Source organism: Fusarium redolens (genome assembly GCF_020744475.1).
Source record: "Fusarium redolens strain MPI-CAGE-AT-0023 chromosome Unknown BKA55scaffold_10, whole genome shotgun sequence".
Taxonomy (NCBI): domain Eukaryota; kingdom Fungi; phylum Ascomycota; class Sordariomycetes; order Hypocreales; family Nectriaceae; genus Fusarium; species Fusarium redolens.
The window spans coordinates 501,966-519,827 of NW_025763673.1; the positions used below are offsets into that span (position 1 = coordinate 501,966).

The window sequence follows — 17,862 nt, forward strand, 5'->3', positions numbered from 1 at the left end:
ACCCTCGATATACCTCTGCCTAGCTAATGAACAGGTGGCCCTGAATCTGAAGGGGCTTTCTGTGGAAACTCTATAAGAGACTCTTACAGAGGTCTGACGTGTTCTCGAGGACCCTTCGGCAGAAGGTTCAGGGCTGCATGTTGTCTGGCTGGCCTCCGGGAAAGGGTCCACTGCACCCCGCAGGACCCGGCGTAGCCCGGGCCCCTAGCCCGTAACAGATATTAATGTGATTAATAGGCAGTTATGATACTTCTATAAATACTTAGGTCGCAACAGTTGTTACAGGATCGCACACACCAACTAAAGCCGAGAAGATAACTCTTTTCTTATCAAACTACGACTAAACAATTTGATATACCATGGCAAAGCCTCTTCCATCGGGGGTTTACGCTCCTCTACCAGCATTTTTTAGTAATACGGATGAATTAGGGAAGTATACTCCGCGTTTTATACTGGACGAATTATAAATCAGAGTTTAGGGGTTTGCTAACATTCAGCTAGACCTCAAAGCCTACGTAGAGCATGCTATATGTAATAAGATATTATTTTCTCCTGCTAATATATGTATAGACTAATTAAGAACAAATTTTGCTAACCTGGCAATGATAGATGTTGCTAAACCAGGGGTTATTCCTGTTGTCTCCGCTACAATGGGAGAGGCCGCACATTTGGTGTGTGCAGATTCCTACAGGTTGGGCGAATCAAAGCTTGTTAACAATAACTGTAGGATCGCCAAGAGCGCATACAACTAATCCGGACTTTGCGGTCCGCGCTTGATGAAAACGGCCTGCACCGGACGCCAATCGTAGCAGGGGTAGGTGCGACAAGCACTCGAGAGACTATTAGTCTTGCAAAAGATGCGGCGGCTGCTGGTGCCGAATTTGTACTCGTCATAGCGCCAAGCTACTATGCGAGTGCATTAAAGGCGAACCCGATTGCGATCAAGACATTTTTCATCGATGTGGCCTTAAAATCGCCATTGCCAATGTACGTATGCCTCGGGAGATGACTCCACTTCTACCTACAGGTCTTTCCGAGTATTAGGTATGGGACGGAAAGGGACGATCAGCTAACAAGGATGCTGGTCAAATCAGAGTTATCTACAATTTTCCGTTAGTTGCAGGCGGTATCGACCTAACCAGTGACGACATTGTAGACATTGCAAGGGCTGCACCAAACATATGCGGCATCATGCTATCGTAGGTAGCGACTAGTCCTTCAGAACTTATTCAGATTGCTAAGAATGTCTTATAGCTGTGGTAATGTTGGAAAGGTCTCGAGGATTACAAGCCTTCTGGACGAATCTTTCAAGACAATCGCCGGGTTCATCGACTTCTTACTTCCGTCTATTTCGGTTGGGTCCGCCGGTGCTATCAGCCCCTTACCGAACATTGTACCAGTAGGTACCATTTGCAGGTAGTATTCTTAGAAAAATATTTACCACTAAGTATAGGATTTTGCTATGGAGTTGTGGCGTAGTACACAAAGCCTGGATTGTGCTGCAGATTGGGCGACAGCCAGGTTACTCCAGGAGAAAGCCTCCTTAGCCGAAGCGGAATTGTTAAGTGGCGGCGTGAGTAATAGCATTCTAGCTCATCGTTACATACTAACAGATGTACACAACATGCTAACATTTAATTCAAGGTGGCTGGGTTAAAGTACTTGCTTAACAAGCAGTTTGGGTATCCTGCTACTCCCAGACGTCCACTTCAGCCTTTAAGCGAGGGTACCGCAGGCCGTTTATCTAATAGCAAGTATTTGATGGGTTTTATGGATATAAGGTAGAGATAGTGCTCTCTCAACTGTATAGGAATAGTAACAGCTCATTAGTATAACTCGGCCTGTTAGGCAATGAATGGAAACCGACTTAACTTTCTAGATCACAAGTTTTATCTTCTCAAGTAGCAAAGTGCCAATCTCCCTATGCGCCGCCAAATCGTATAGTGCGACGCTCCTACAGGTAATCCCATGGCGTATTCTATTATATGATGGATTAGCAACGTTTGAAAGTAAACCGTTTCGGCCGTAGTGTGAGGGATTCCAAAACAACTCGCCACATCCAAGGTCAGCGCTCATCATATGTCAATCAAATCAACTTTTGGGTCAAAGTTGATTTGATTGACAGCCCTCGAGCTCAAAGTTGATTTGTTTGATTTGATTGATGCACTATATCAATTCCGTGGGTGGAGACCCCAACGCGAAGCCATCCCTCATGTATCCCAAAGGTCAGTTACCGACCCAGCTACCCAGCTTTACCCCGCCGTGTCTGACCCAGTTCTTGAGGCACTGAACGCGTTCCGACGTACCCGAGCCCATCGAGAGCCTCTGAGACGTCAACGTCAGCTTCGCTAGGCTAAATTGCCTCTCACAATAGCTTGCCATCGCTGGAATAGCAAAGACATCCAGAGCAAAGCTGCTCAGTGAAGGAAACGAAGCCCTGTGGTCTCTCCACCATTGGATAGCATCCTGTGTATCCTGTGGCTCGAGACGGAGATACATTTCGAGCTCGCCGATACTGCCACACGTCGCAAGCGCTTTCTTCGTCTTGCTATTAATCCATTGAGTGTACTGCTCATCCTCCTGAGCCCTGACCCATTGTCCTTGGCGTTGTGTTGTACTTCATTGTTTCCTCGCACAGTCCCTGGCTCGCGTCGTACTAATGGGTGAAGTAATCCTTAATTCCAAACTTGGCATCACGAAACCAGGCGAGTTGCTCCTCAGAGACCCAAGTAGCCTCCAGCCAGTTGATCCCGAACCTCGGATAAAGAATGATCGCTGCCGCAAACAAGGGAGATTCTCCGAGCTTGTCATAATACTCATTCAGCTTCTTCCACCCGTTGTTGATTGATGCCCGGATATAGGCTCGGTGGTCCGCTGGTAATGTGCTCTTTTGCGACGTCTCGGACGCTGATCGTTTCTCCGCCGTAGAATGATCAGCCCGAGAATGCAACGGTAAGGCAGATTCTACGAATCTCGGAGGTTGACTCCGCTGTGGTAGCGCGTAAACCTCATTCTCGCCAAAGCGGGCAGGGAGACGGCACGCGGGGCAGGCCGACCGTTGGACTCTCGGAGATTTGCTGACGCCGTTGCAATCCGCTCCACGGGCATCCACTTGAGTTTCACCCACTGTCTCCGCCGCAACTTCACTATAGAAGACTTTCCAGTCCTCAAAGTGCTCCAGCAGATATTCCATTCCTATCAACACCTCCCATAGGCGTCCATGGCTGTCACCTTTACCCCATCCTTGCGTCCGCATCGTCTGAAGGTATATAGGTTTGAGAATCTCGTTCACTTCGCCAAGAACTCGCCAGTCTTCGCTGGACAATGTCATCCGCCGGGATACGTCTTGCCTCGTTTTTCTCCAACTTGAATCGCGAAGAGAAATGACCTGATGTCTGCCTGCTTTCACAAAGCCCTCTCAATCATCATGTACGTTGAGTTCCACCGCTTTTCGTTGTTCATGACAACCTCGAGCTCGGCCGTGGATTCCTCGCAGAGCCGATATCCCTCGTATTCCTGCTCCTGGGCAATTCGCTTGAACTGTTCACTCTGCTGCGGCGACGAACGGATAAACTTGACAATATTGCGGAGCTTACCAATGGGGCCCTTTGTGCGCCAAAGATCCAGGTCCTGCTCAATAAGGCCGCGCATGCTGTTGATGTCAGGCTCCAGCTCGAACGAGTCGGTGTCTTTGCCAAAGAGAAAGGCTCGCGTGACGAGATTGAGCGTGTACCCATAGCATCGCATCCGGCGGGCCTTTATATCAACAGGCCTCATCGATGGATCGAGCTGCTGGTACATGTGGTACAGACAAGTATCGTTTGCCGCCATGTTATCGGAGATGGCACAGCCAACTCGCCCCTCAATCTCCCATTCGTGGACGATGTCGACCAGAGAACCGGCAAGGTTCTCGCCACTATGAGCGCCAGATTGACGACGCAAAGCCAGAAGACGGGACTGCTGATGCCCCAGTTGATCGATAAAGTGCGCAAATACAGCCATGATTGCAAAGTGATTCGGTGACGTCCAGAGATCGAAGCTAATGTGCACCGCTGTCAACGCGTTACAGAGCTCTGCCTTGATGGTATCTCGCTTCGCTTCAAAGAGCCGGTGTATCTCTTTAGTGATAGAGCTACCACTCCACGCCATCTGGACCACTAAATCGCTGTCGAAATGGTTGAAGATCTTCCGAAGGAAGCTGTGCTAGAAGATGGTGAATGGCACATCGCCATCAATGACGAACCCAACGCTTAGTTCTTGTATGGCTTTTATTTTCGCTTTTGCTATGACGCTCTGTTCAAGCCGGCGCCTTTTGGGTATTGCACCAGAATAAATATCAATGGCACTTTTATCACCAGGACTTGGCTCACTAGACTGGCTGGCTGGGGTGATCCGGTGAGCTCTATGCAGGTCGGTCAGCTGCTGGGTATCTTGTGAACAATATTGAACGGGACAGATATATGCTTTCGGAGATGATCTGCTGCGGAAGACGTGGCTTGCACCGAGAAGAACTCCGCTGCGCCTTTCATGTCACATCGATTGCAGCACCAGACATGACCTATCGGTTGATCCTGATAGTTCAGTTCGACAAGGAAGGTCCCGTGCGACCTAATCCAGCTCTTCCTGCCCTTTGCACCTTTTCGAGCCAGCGAATCCTCTTGGACGAAGTGACGGTTCTTCCAGGTAATCTTGGGCAGATCTTCAATCTCCTTGACAGTCATAAGGCACAAATACATCGCCGACCCACTTTAGATTAGTCATAATATCAGTACTTCAGGTAACTTCAAAACTTTCTCCACTAAAAACTCTATAACGTTCATTCTGACGAAGAAACAAGGGCGTTGCCGAGGATGTCAGGGCATTCAAATTGTCCCTTGATCCTGTAGCTCTCAAAAGGGCCGGAAAAAACGGGCTCTGTTGAATATGGCATCTGACGATAGCCTCAACCGCAGGCCGCACGCAGGAAGGTCGACAGTAATACGCAGTTGGGTTGTGACTGTTATGATGTAGCTATTTGTAAACAGCCTGAACGTTAGTACTTTTATCATAGGCAAGAAATGCCTGTGGAGGAAGTACCATAATTTTACTAAATTATAATTGGATGACATCCCTGTCGATCCCTTGCATGCAATGTATTTGTGCCTTATGACTGTCAAGGAGATAGTGGGGTTAGGAGGTAAAGCTGCAACGGCTGCCTCTTCCAACTGCTTGGCAACCGTCTTAGGCTGAGACAATCGTGAGAAGACGGAAGAGGGAGGTGTGGGGCAAGGCGTTAACGTTGCTGGCGGAAAGCCAGCTGGCGATGAAGGGTTGGTCTCGGTGGCGCGACATGGTTGGGAAACGCGTTCCAGATTGCATACGCGTGGTGGGGCTACGCGTTAGAACACGATAGTAGATACTTGGTTTTGGGGCTGACCCACCGCTATTAGAAAGTAGACCTCCATCTGTGACTATCTGGTGTAGGGTAGTGGTCCGGGAAGATCTGAATTTCTGCCTCGATATTAGATAATCGCATGATGCATTTGTAATAACGTGCATGATAAGCGAGTGCTCCGGACAAGCGAGTGCTCCACCAATCTACACCTCAAGACTTAAAAAGAGTAATAAAAACACCACAATCTATCTGATCAATTAAAATTAAATACTATATTATTCCCTATTGACCTCAATTGCCTCTTGACAGGTCCTTGCATTATGCCCGGTCTTTCCGCAAATACTACACTGCCGAACCTTCGGTCCTTGTGACCTCTCGCGACCACCACTTCTTGACGATTCAGCTATAACCTGCATATTAACATCCATCTGATCAATTGCTTGTGATGCTTCCCCTAAAGTTAAAGCCCCTTCTTTCTGTATCCTAGTCCTTTTTCCCCTCCGGCATCGCCCTACTGTCTTATTCTGTTGTTCAAGTTGTCGAACCCTATCATATAGTAAGACTATCTTATCCATAAGAACAGTTGTTGCCTTCTCAAAATGCTTTACGGCTTCAATTATTGACTCAGGGGAGCTGCTCTTATGATTTCTAATCCTTCCTTGTAGATACTTGGAATGCAATTGGGCCTCTAGTGATGTCTTTGGGGTCCTTGCAGTCCAAGGGGTCGATGGTATCGTGACCTCTACGGGAGGCGTCGGAGTCCGTAGCTGCACATCAAGCTTTGAGATGACATTTTCTGGGTCAAAGGGAGCAAGCCCAGCTCCTCTAAACCCTCCCTTGATATTGCTTTCTGTAATAGCAGCTTGGTGGGCGGCATAAAAGGCAGGAAAGAACTCGGTCTTGGAGATATGAGTTATAGAGCATCTGATCAGATGCTCTATTTGTCGACTATATGCCTTTTTCAGCGGCCCAAAGCACCCTACGTCAAGAGGTTGAAGTAGATGAGAGGCATGAGCAGGCATACAGAGCGTAATAATCTTATTCTTCTTGCAATATTCTTCGAATTCGATAGAGTGGTGACTTTCGTGACCATCAAGGATCAAGAGGCGATAGCGACTGTTCGTTCGCTTAGCTGTAGCCCGATCAAAGTGCTTTAGCCACTCGAGACCCAGCTTATTATCAGTCCATCCTTTCTCGCTCAATGCAATAACCCAATCGCCGGGGAGGTCGCATTCTTGGTACCAATTGGCAAGGTGATCCTTGCCTGCACCAATGATGAACGGCGGGATCGATTGACCTTCGGCATTAATCCCCTCGATTACAGTAATCCATTCGCGGTTTCCAGGCTGTACTTGCTTTGGTCTTCCTTGCCTGTGGGAGCTTGTGACGACTGTTCCGGGCTCAATCACGCCCATCATAAAGCCGGTCTCATCAAAGTTCCAGATATCATCTGATCGGATACCGTATTTCGCGATTGTATTCTCTACAAGCCGAAATCAGCCACGAATAATAGTCGGGTCTTCGCATTTAGCTCTCTTATAGTCATACCTCCGAGATGGACGTGTCTTTAGCTCTGGTTGTCGCTTGACGAAGTTATGAGCCCAGCGCTTGCCGACGCGTGGCGCGTCGCGGTTGGCAAGTAGAGAATTCGCGATATCTTCCACATATGATAGGCTCGAGGGAAATCCTCGCGAATCTAGGTCTAAAATGAATTGGACTATTATCTGCTCTTCCTGATCAGATAGTTTCCGTGACTTTGTAGGAGTATCACGCGTTGAAAGAATGCCTCGCTGGCGGCGACGTAAGGCAAAGCGGTCAACATGATATATAGCTGCGGCCTTTCGAAGACTTAATTTTGGGTCATTCTGGAGGGCCTGAAGGGCAAGAATAATCTTAGCTTCATTTGAAGACTGTGGCATATTGGGTTGTTGAGAAATATCTGATTAAATAGTGATAGTGTAGATTGAGGGATTTTTGGAGCACTCGCTTGTCTGGAGCACTCGCTTATCATGCACGTTATATCAATTATTTCAACTTACGAAATGTATGAATTGATTTGGTTGAAAGGAAGAATTCGACAATTTGATTGATTTGATTGGGGTGATTGATTGATTGAGTTGACATATGATGAGCGCTGGCCGCAGCGGTGGTAGCGGCATTGAGTGGTGAGGATGATGTCTGAGCCATCCGCCTGGGACAGGGTGAAACACCAATGGTGCCGTTCACGGCCGCAGGGCTGTTCTGCAAGAGGGCTGCACGGGCTCCTTGGTTCAGATTGGCGGGAGTGTGGATCCCCAGATCGAAGGGGTCCGGGGCAGCTGGCGGGATCGTCATAGACGAAGCCATCGCCGCGGCTAGCGACTGCGCAAAGCGAAAGTTGAGGCGTTTGTTGTGCACTTGTTAAGGATTTAGGTGTAGACAGGGCCACTTTCTTAACACTTGTATGCCAAGAAAGTGTGATGTCAAAGTGTCGCAGGGTAGGCATGATCTTCACGGCCTCAGGAAACAACTGTATTAGTAATCTAGCTATATGCTTTAAGTAACTGTGCGGGATGGAATACCCCGCACAAGAGATAACTTAAAACAACAATCAATCGACACATTTGCTGCTGCTCAACACATTTACGTTAACCCTTTAAGCACGCTAAGTGCGACACAAAGGAAGGTTGTGCGGAGCCGGAACAAATAGATGATCCGGCAGTTCTAGGGTAGCCGCTCGCTGCGCAAGAAATATCAGATATATCAGATGGATAGACGCCTGTATCTGAGTTGAATACAACGCTTCGAATTGGGAATATGGCGCAGGGGGTCTGGTGTTCGACATGGTTGATGACGGCCGGAGGTTCTTCATAGCCGAGGTCCGGAATCGGGAGTCAGGCCGTACGACTAGAAAATTTAGACAACAGAACGTTTTTTTCTGGAAGTTAGAGTTTCTGGTATTCGCGATCGCCGATGCCTGTGCACAATATATCATAAAAGAGGGCCTGGGATGTTCTGAGATGGGTGAGGGAGGGAGGACCGGAGGACAAGCTTCCATCCTCGTATTTCAAATGCCGAGCCCCACTGGCGCCGCCGAACTTCCTCCGTACTAGCAAGAACGACTCCACACCACGTGACCTCCCGTATCTCCCTCTCATCCCCGCCTCCAAGCCTTATCCCCCATCTGCTTTGGGAGCGTCTCATTACCAAAACAAAACCATGGACCTCAGACGAGATTTCCAGTTTGACCCCTTCTCAGAAGAGGGCCAAAATTTCGACAGTCAAGATGGTTCTCTGCCTGATATTGACTGGTCCAATCCCGTTGAATTCCTTACCGCTATGGGAGGCCCAATGCCCGAACTTCCCTCTCCGGCCAAGGTTCGGCGACAGGCTGGAGAATACTCGACCAAGGTCTTTGCAAGCCACCATCTCCTAAAGCAAATTCTGGAGAGGCATGAGGCCACGATTCAGAAAAGGTGGACCAAGAAGACTCGGCAGCAGAGACTTCAAATTCTCCTCAAAGCTTGGCCGGCAATGCCTGCCTCTCATCGTCCTGATTTCGAGGCCTTTCGCAGAGAATCAAAGGAAGAAAGAGAGAGAGGCTCAAAGTATAAAGACCACTACATGTGGCCCTACATCAACCAGGAGGACTTATCACAGCCTAAGCTTATGCTCTTGCTGCTGAATGCCAGAGGCCGTCGTCCGCCCCCGGCCTTTGCGGCGGCCGATAACGACGCAATGCATCTAGGCAAAGTGACAAAGGCACTGGTTCCTATCTTTCTTAACCTTCACACGATGGTATTGCATGGCGCCACCACAGCTGAGGGATATGGAAAGCTTCTTGATTGGGATTCGCACCCAGATGCCTTTGACTGGATGCACACACGCAAACAATTTCTCCCTGGGGAGGGCCTCCTTATTCTCGAGGCACAGGCTCGCTTGATGCCCTTCCTCGTTGATTTTTGTCACGAAGTCCTCCACGAGATCTCCGCCGACGCCATCGCAAGTAGCGCGTATAGCATCCAGCCCGAGCCATTTCTGAAGACGGACAGCGACGCTTCCGGCTTCATATCATTGGCATCAATGGCTGCGGAAGCGCCTTACAGGCTACCGGCAAGACTTGATCTCGAACGACTCACGTCTCTTCTCGAAGCCAAGATGTCAGCAGCAGAAGATCACGTGTGGGCACTTCGTGAGGATCCTGCCTACTTTGCTGACCAGTTCCGCGAGATCAAAGATCACCGACAAGAAATGTTGCCTGATACCAGGGGACTTCCGCATCCTGCAACTCACAGGCTGCGGGAGAATACTCTCTGGGCCCGGGTAACCTTTGGTATGCTTTTAGATGCTTATGCGAATCTCGAGTCCCTCACCGAGCTTCATCGGCAAGTCCAAAACCTGAGCATGCTACAGCAGAAGTTTCACAAGGAAATACTGCCCACCAAGGACTTGCCGAAGGAGTACTTTGTTTCTCTGCTCCGCTTCAAGTACTTCTTGGAGCAAACGGCAAAGGGGCCCTTGGACAAGCTCAAAGTAGCTGCCACAGCCTCTCCACCGATGCGGAAATTCTTCGTCCGTGAGCCGCCTGTTGACCCTGACTCGACAAAGATATTCGTAAGAAGTTGCCCGGGGCTCAAGATGGAAAAGGTAGAACAACAGTTGATTTGGTTGTTGCAAACACTGTGGGAAGATGATTACGCCCTCTTTCTCGTTCGCGTGCCTAACGTCGTCGATGAGTTGGAGCGACTGCTACAGGCGGAACCTAAGGCGGACGCCCTCATATCGGCCCACGTGGCCAAGATAATCGGTGACCTAGCCATTGTCACACAGAGTCTCAAGCAACTCGAGCTCTATCAGCCATGGGCCCAACAGTTCGAGATGGCTTCGGCTGACCATGTGGAAGATTTCAAAGAGGAGTACACCGCGCTACAGAAACTTATGGCACAGCTTCACGCTGCATTTTTACAAAAGGGCCTGGACAACGCCGCTAGACTTGCGGAGCCGTCAGGTGGCAAATTTACCTACCCATATAGCAAACGTCGGACAAAGGAGACGGTAGACGCTTTGCGACAGGCCGAGTCGAATTTGGATATGTTCTGGGCCAAGGTTGACGACGTAACAAAAGCCAGGGTCACGGATTTTGAAGATACAGCTCTTTATCGCCTTCTTTCTCAACCGCGCATCTTGAGAAGGACCGCAGAATGGGTTGAACCTACAAAAACAAACGAAAAAGCTGAGCCCGCCCTGGACCAAGATCTTTGGGCCCTCAACCGCCCACTTTCAAATCTGTTCCTGGACCAACCTGCACAAACACCTCAGAGATTCAATGCTCATGGCGTTCAGTCGAAGATCAAGATCAAGACCAAGGGTGACCCCTCTGAGACGTCCAACAACAACGATAACGTGGCACCATCTGATGCCACAAAACCCGAGGTTCTCGACTCTCAGCCAACATTCTCCGTCGATGCTCGAGCATTGAAGGTGTTCCGCACTTTGTTCTTCAACCCCGAGGTAACATCGACGCCTGGCTCCATTCCATGGAACGACTTTCTCCATGCAATGGCCTCTACAGGTTTCCAGATTGAGAAGCTCTATGGCTCTGTCTGGCAGTTTTCTCCTACTATTTTGGACATTGAGCGAGGGATTCACTTCCATGAGCCCCATCCAAAAGGCAAGATTCCTTTCGAAGTCGCTCGACGGCACGGACGAAGATTGACACGGGCTTATGGCTGGTTCGGGGGCATGTTTATGCTCAAGGAGAAGCAATAAAGGCCACTCATCATATATGTGGCCCTGGCAAGGAGTGTTCATCTCAGCTGCTCCTTCCTACAGATCTGACTGGAATTTTCATACATGGATGGGTTTCGGTTCAGCCAAGTTCAGTACCATTGGACCCAGTACCTTTTACATTGCTACGTTGTGGCGACTGTTCGTAGCACAATGAATCTACTTTTTGTGAATTTCTTGCTCTCCATTATTGCAGGCATTCCACTTTTTCCAGTCACACTACTTGGGTAGGGCCTAGAGACCGGCCCCCCTATCCTATCCTATCCTATCTTAGCTGCGCGGCAGAATCGCTAGCGATTCCATTTGAATCCCCCATATTAAAAAAAAAAACACGCTAATGAACAAGTATCTCTTTGGGTGGCAGAAGGCATCCACGAAGTATCGACAGGGGCGGGGAGCCAATCAAAATGACCGTTACGGCCGGTACCTCCACTCACACCTAAATTAACGTGTGATAGAAGTACCAACAGTCAGCATTGTTACAAATTGCTACATCACACACTTTGCAGCCGTACCTACTAACCCGACCTCGTGCATTTCCTGATATCGGTTGTAAATAACCTCCTTTTTTCGCCCTTTTGAGGGGTCGAGGCTGCCCTTGGCGGAAGCCTTTGCAAGCTAGGCAAGGTGAAGAGCTATTTCTGCCTCTGTAGACATGGTTGATATCTCTTTGTAGGTGAATTTGCCGTGCTTTAAGATCCTCGCTGTCTTCTTCCTTCCCTGTACGGTATCTCTTCCTTGTGCCGCTATCAGTGCCGTACTTGTTGAAAATGGCGTTATAAATAGCCTCTTTCCAAGCTTCAAGCGTGGTATAGGGCTTCCAATGAGGCTGCCGGGTCTTCTTCTGTAAAATGAAGCTATTCGCAAGTGCAACATCAAGGAGGAAAGACCACAGCAACGCCTGCCAAGGACCGCGCCGGAACCGATGCTCATATGTTGTATAGGACCTTATCTGATCGCCGCGGTCCACGTGATTCATCTCAACGTTATAGTGAGCGGCAACAGAAGGAATAGGGACCTTTTTGAAGGTATCACCATTGAAGACCTGCTGCAGGCGTTGTGCCTCTGCCTTTGTGCCTCTTTTGGCGGGCAACTTCCTCTCTGTGAGTGTGCGGTCAAGAGGGGTTGCGCTGTGCGTTGTTGAAAGGAAGAGTACTACAGAGCTATCTTTCCAAGCGATTTGAAGGACCTAGAGGGAACAGAAAGAGACAAATTAGTAAGGGGAATATAGGTAAAGTTGTCTATACCTTTTTATCCTTCGTCGGGACTAAATACACCTCATTATACGCCAAAGGCGTGCCGTCAGGAAGCTTCCCGGTCTCTTTTATATGCTTCAACTCGGTGGTGATGCCGCAATTAGGGCGTGCCGTGCCTGTAGCCCCGTATCCAAGCTGCCGAAGAAGGCGGAAGAGCTGCGGCGACGAGAAGAGGTTATCTGTAAAGACGTGATATGTCTGTGGCAGCAGCCTTTTCAGTAGGTGAACCACGACGCTCTGTGTATTACTGAGAGGGATCTCGGTCAGCAGCTTTCCCTTCTTGCCGCGCTGTTGTGGTGTAGGTAGCTCGACTGTTACAGCCTTATATGGTGATGCCTTCACATGCCAAAGCCACTGCAGAAAGTAGCCCTGTTGCGCAATAACCCAGACTTTGAACCCTACCGGCGTAGGCTTTCCCTTGACAAGTGTTGTCTCTTTTGATCTGCCTGTAAACGGGATCATACACTCATCTACAGTCAGATTAGTCCCTGGAAGATAGAGCTCGATAGACACCCTTTGTATGTGATTAGACCACTCTTCAGCTGCTTGGAAGGTCTTTGGAAGATCGCTCTCATCGCTCACATCAAGCTTGGTGTAGTCATAAGTGCGGATATACCTCGTGATCAGCTGAAACCGGCGTAAGGGCATGAACTTGATGATTGAGTGAAGAGGGCGCTGTTCTCCTAGCCTAGGTGCCTTCCAATGGGCCTTTAACGAATTTTCGGTATGAATTCCTAGGTAAATAAGGACCCCAAGCCATACATAAGCCGTTGCAGTAGAGAAGCCTTCCCAATCAAGGATGCGAGACCGTTCGGAAAGGGGGGTATTCCAGTTGTCAATAACGGAATTTTGGATCAAGTAAGCGACCCAGCTGTCGGTGTATATTATCCATGACTGTATGAGGGATTCAGGTATAAAAAGCTGGAACAATTCAAGTGGTTCCTTGGGCAGAGGGTTGATGTGAAAATCATGATATTCTACGTTGAAAGGTTGAAAATCATCACCGCGGCCTTCTTCGGGCGGAAAAATAGGCACGCCGGTGGGATCATTAGCTGCCCTTGAAGGCGGGGGGCTAAAGCTGTGATCATCTATGTAATCTTGTATCTTTAAAGAGCTCATCGTTTCAATTGAGACTTATTAAGGTTAATTAGTATGAGGATTTTAATGATTTTGGTGGTGTTGAATAAAGAAGCTGTCTGACGGGAACTTTACGTACCCCGCAGGTACCTGCGAAAGTAGTCAGAAAAGCGGGGAAAGTGACCTCGTGGATGCCTTCTGCCACCCAAAGAGATAGCGATTCCATTTCACCCAAACGGAATTGGGGTACCCCAAACTTTTTGTTAGTAAAATGCAATTTGACCAGATGCATCAATTCATTAGACCGAGGACATGTAATAGTAGTATTAGTACTAGAAAAGCCAAATTGCAGCATTGCGACCGGTTTGAAGTTCAATTCCATTGATCGATTGAAGTTGAGAAAGACCAGGGTTAAGCGGGGCGAAGCATACCCGCACGGGTACCCGTGCAAATAAGGGATCCTTATGTTAGCAACCTAGATTGATCAAAAATGCCTCATATGAGCCAATTGACCGCCTAGGACCTTATTTATCATCTATCCTAGGTCCAGTGCCCTTGATTGACCCAATTGACGCTTAATTGAAGCTCCACTTGCCCTATTAGCGATGGATCGAACCCTTGAAGTCTTCCCTGACGATGCCCTTCCTCCTGAAGCTATATTCAGCTCACGAAGTGAGTTAGTTACGTCAATCAACGATTGGGCAAGCGATCGAGGCTATGCCTTCGTTGCAAGGAGATCTTCAAAGGCAAAGACTCTCAGTCAAGCTCTCACAGTTACTTACATATGTGATCCTGGAGGCGCGCCTAGGTCTGATCAGTCAAGCAAGAAGAAGACTTCATCACGCCGCACAGACTGCCTCTTCTCAATCAATGCAATAGAGAGTAATTGCAAGACTCAATGGGCAGTAAAGCATCGCAATAATCCTCGTTATCATACACATAACCACGAGCCGAGCTTTGGGCCAAGGGCACATCCAGTACTTCGTCGAATTACACATGAAGGAGAGCAGACTATTAGGTTCCTCTCAGAAGCTGGCGTGAAGCCAAAAGAGATACGAACCTTCTTGAGGCTCTCAGATAGCTTCAAACTCGCTACACAGCAGGATATCTATAATGCTGTTGCAAGAAGTAAACGAGCTCTTGCCAAGGGCCAAAGCATAATACATGCTCTTGCAGATGAGCTTGTAGACCAGGGCTTTAGAAGTAATTTCTGCCTCGATCAAGAGAACAGGTTCACAGCAGTATTCTTTACTAATCAGGCCTCCCTTACATACACCAAATCCTATCCTGAAGTCATGATACTTGACTGTACATACACAACCAACAAGTACAAGATGCCTCTTCTTGATATCATTGGTATTGATGCTTGCGGGAAGAGCTTCTGTATTGCATTTGCCTTTATGAGTGGCGAAGAAGAAGCAGACTATATCTGGGTTCTCTCTCGCCTCCGGCAGGTATATGAAGCACAAGGAATAGCTCTTCCTTCTGTAATACTTACAGATCGATGTCTTGCTTGTATGAATGCAATTGCAGATATAGCTGCCTTCCCCGAGCCAACACATCTACTCTGCATCTTTCATATCAACCAAGCCGTCTTAACCTATTGTCAACCCCGGTTTACAAAAGGCTCAGATGATCCTCAAGGGTACAGCAAATGGCTAGAGTTCCAGAAGAGCTTTAATCACGTTATAGCCTCGGAGACTCAGGGTGTTTATAATGAACGGCTTGCGAAGTTTAAGGACACTTATACCCCAAGCCATCCTGATGAAGTGGGTTATATCATGACAACTTGGCTGAACCCCTACAAAGAGAAATTCGTCAAGGCTTGGGTAAGGAATACCCTTCACTTTGGTCAGACAACTACATCACCTGCAGAAAGCATACACAATCTTCTCAAGAGACACTTGAATAATAACCAGGCCGATCTCTTCGAGTGTTGGAGGCATATCAAGCGAGCTGTAGATAATCAACTGGAGAGCCTTCATGATAGCCTTGCATACGACAACATCAATGAGCCTACTATTCAAAGTATCCGATTGTCGCGGCCGTTATTTGGTACCGTTACTGGTTGGGTCTCTCATGAGGCCTTACTTAAGGTTGAGAAGCAAGCTGAACGCCTGAAAAGCAGTATACCTATATGTACAGGAACCTTCACTAGATCCTTCGGGTTACCATGTGCTCATACCCTTGAGCCTCTGCTGAGGAATGGTCTTCATCTCCAACTATCTCACTTCCACTCTCATTGGCATTTACAAAGACCGGGAGCTCCTCTTCTTCTTATTGAGCCTCGGAGGGTATTTGATCGCCTTGCTGATCGATCAGTACTGCCACCGACGAGTACACAGCGAGAGCCTTGTGCATTTGAAGAGGTTCAAAAGGCTTCGCAGCCAAGGGCACAACCACAATGCTCTGCATGCCAAGAGACCGGTCATCGAAGGAACTCAAAGAAATGCCCTCTCCGTTACAATGACGTATTGCCTGCTCTATCTCAAGCCTCCCCAGTAACGCAACCGGTAGTTGAGCCTCATATAGATCCTAAATTGCAGTCAGATATAGCCCAACCTACTATTATTACAGTAACCGAGACAGAAACACACACAACAACACGCACAATGACTATTACTTCTACACCGATAACAACGCCCTCTCCAGGTGCCTCTCCTCAAAGTGCCCGTCAAACTACAAGCATTACAGTAGCTATGCCCGAGGCATATGATAGTGCTCCTGCTATCTACAGACGATATATATCAGACCGCGAGAGATGGTATCAACAGCAGCCTCAACGCCGCAGGACTGATAAGCTGTACCGGAAGGCAATGAAGCTTCGTTTGAAGTACCCGAAGTCTAATCATCAATGGGCCCGTACCCTAGGTCAAATGGGGGATTATGTGAAAGCTGCTAATGGTAGGAAGCTAAGGGACTGGACTGAAGAGGAAATAAATGCATATATTGACTTTCAGAATAAGGAAGACGAGCGGGTATATTATGCAGTGGCTCAAAGGGCTCAGTATACTGGTCGAAGAGGCATTGAAGATAGTATGCGTGCAGCAGAGGAAGATGGTCGGATACAGCAGGCATATTATGATAATCAGATGGCCACCAACTAAATTTATTTCAGTGCAGTTAATAGTAAAGTTATATATATCATTCAAAAGAGAAAGAATACTGTATCTTCGAGTAGCACAATTGAAGTTATATTGATTCACTTTCCTTGCTTTTTTATTGAGTCATAGGGTAGTACTCAATTGAGGCTGTAACTACTAATTAGAGCTATAAACAAACACCACTACATGTGTATTATAAAGGCACCCTTTTATCCTTAGATGTAATAGTTAGTTACAACAGTAAAAGCAGTGATAAATAGTTATATTGACAGTAAATCAGTATATTAGATCTTATCTGAAAGTACTAGATAACTCCCCTTATAGTAGTGATTAATATCTTGTAGCTTGCTATGATGCTAGAGCTTCTGATAGAAGATCTGAATCACCTTATGCTTTTGAGTATATAAATAAAGCCTTTCTCTTGTAGTAATAGACTTCTTCTACCATAATATCTACATTTCTTAGTTAACTGATATCACTATGTCTTTCCCCAACGGTCAGGGACTTCCAGTCCAAGTCTATGAAGATAACACTTGCACTTCTGCTGGGGGCAACCCAGCTAATAACAACAACCGCTTTATCCTTCAACCTGTACAGCCTAACAACATGCCCGGTAATAATAGTGCCCTTCTCGTGAGAGAGGCTGCTGGCTTTACCAACCCTCTTCCGCAGGCTATACTCACGGGGCAAGAAAACATCAATACCATTCAGCCTGCTCCCGCGCTCTTTGATCACAATGCGTGGTTGGCTCAAAACACTACGCCGGGTGCTCCAACAACTGTTGCTGGTCTCACTCCTTAGCAGCTTCAAGCTGCTCAGAATATGACCTATGTTTCTATCGGACCGCCAGTCCATACGGTCACAACTCCTCGCGGCTATCAAGTCGAAGGTATCTGGCACATGGGGCACCTTTAACAGTCTATTCAAGCTCGCCAATAACGTTCTGCCCCTGATGTGAACCCTTTCTGGACTCCCAATATCCTTCAGCAGCAAGACGCAGCTATCAGAGCAGGCAATGGGGTCCCAGGAACGACTTGGCCAACGCCTGCAGTTGGTATGACTATGCATATACCAACTATTTACACTGCAGCACAGCACGGGATGCATATTACAGATGTGAATAGAAGGGCCAAGTTGAGTGGATGTGGATAGGGAGACAGTAAGGGAGTAGTAGATTGGTGTTTCTAGCTAAACTGGGGCTTTAATAAACACTATAATAGCTTCTCTATTGCTATAACTACTGTGAAATACATATAATTGTTGTAAATATAAGTGTAAGGCTCCT

The 17,862-nt window shown here is 47.8% G+C and overlaps 4 protein-coding genes across 4 annotated transcripts; 3 read left to right on the forward strand and 1 right to left on the reverse strand.

Annotated features, from left to right (window-relative positions):
• Positions 1-359: 359 nt before the first annotated feature.
• Positions 360-1,928, forward strand: BKA55DRAFT_664638 (uncharacterized protein; the record flags this gene model as incomplete). The annotated part of the gene is made up of 7 exons (XM_046197707.1): positions 360-411; positions 610-671; positions 728-987; positions 1,095-1,199; positions 1,255-1,399; positions 1,454-1,573; positions 1,645-1,928. The coding sequence occupies 7 exons, from the start codon at positions 360-362 to the stop codon at positions 1,783-1,785; spliced, it is 885 nt and encodes a 294-aa protein (XP_046047942.1). The 3' UTR covers positions 1,786-1,928.
• Positions 1,929-4,182: 2,254 nt separating this feature from the next.
• Positions 4,183-5,303, reverse strand: BKA55DRAFT_571560 (uncharacterized protein; the record flags this gene model as incomplete). The annotated part of the gene is made up of 3 exons (XM_046193082.1): positions 4,183-4,706; positions 4,967-4,971; positions 5,168-5,303. Coding segments are annotated over 3 exons (432 nt in total), but the record flags the coding sequence as incomplete, so codon positions are not given.
• A 3,081-nt stretch (positions 5,304-8,384) lies between these two features.
• BKA55DRAFT_571569 (uncharacterized protein) lies at positions 8,385-11,389 on the forward strand. Its single transcript, XM_046193083.1, has one exon. It carries the CDS (start codon positions 8,573-8,575, stop codon positions 11,120-11,122), a length of 2,550 nt encoding a protein of 849 aa, XP_046047944.1. The 5' UTR covers positions 8,385-8,572; the 3' UTR covers positions 11,123-11,389.
• Positions 11,390-17,057: 5,668 nt separating this feature from the next.
• BKA55DRAFT_515326 (uncharacterized protein) lies at positions 17,058-17,378 on the forward strand (the record flags this gene model as incomplete). Its single annotated transcript, XM_046188011.1, has 1 exon — positions 17,058-17,378. The coding sequence occupies one exon, from the start codon at positions 17,058-17,060 to the stop codon at positions 17,376-17,378; it is 321 nt and encodes a 106-aa protein (XP_046047945.1).
• Positions 17,379-17,862: the final 484 nt, after the last annotated feature.

Excerpts from the sequence above, each read along its gene's own strand:
- BKA55DRAFT_571569 (XM_046193083.1), top strand. The coding sequence starts at position 8,573 with ATGGACCTCAGACGAGATTTCCAGTTTGACCCCTTCTCAGAAGAGGGC.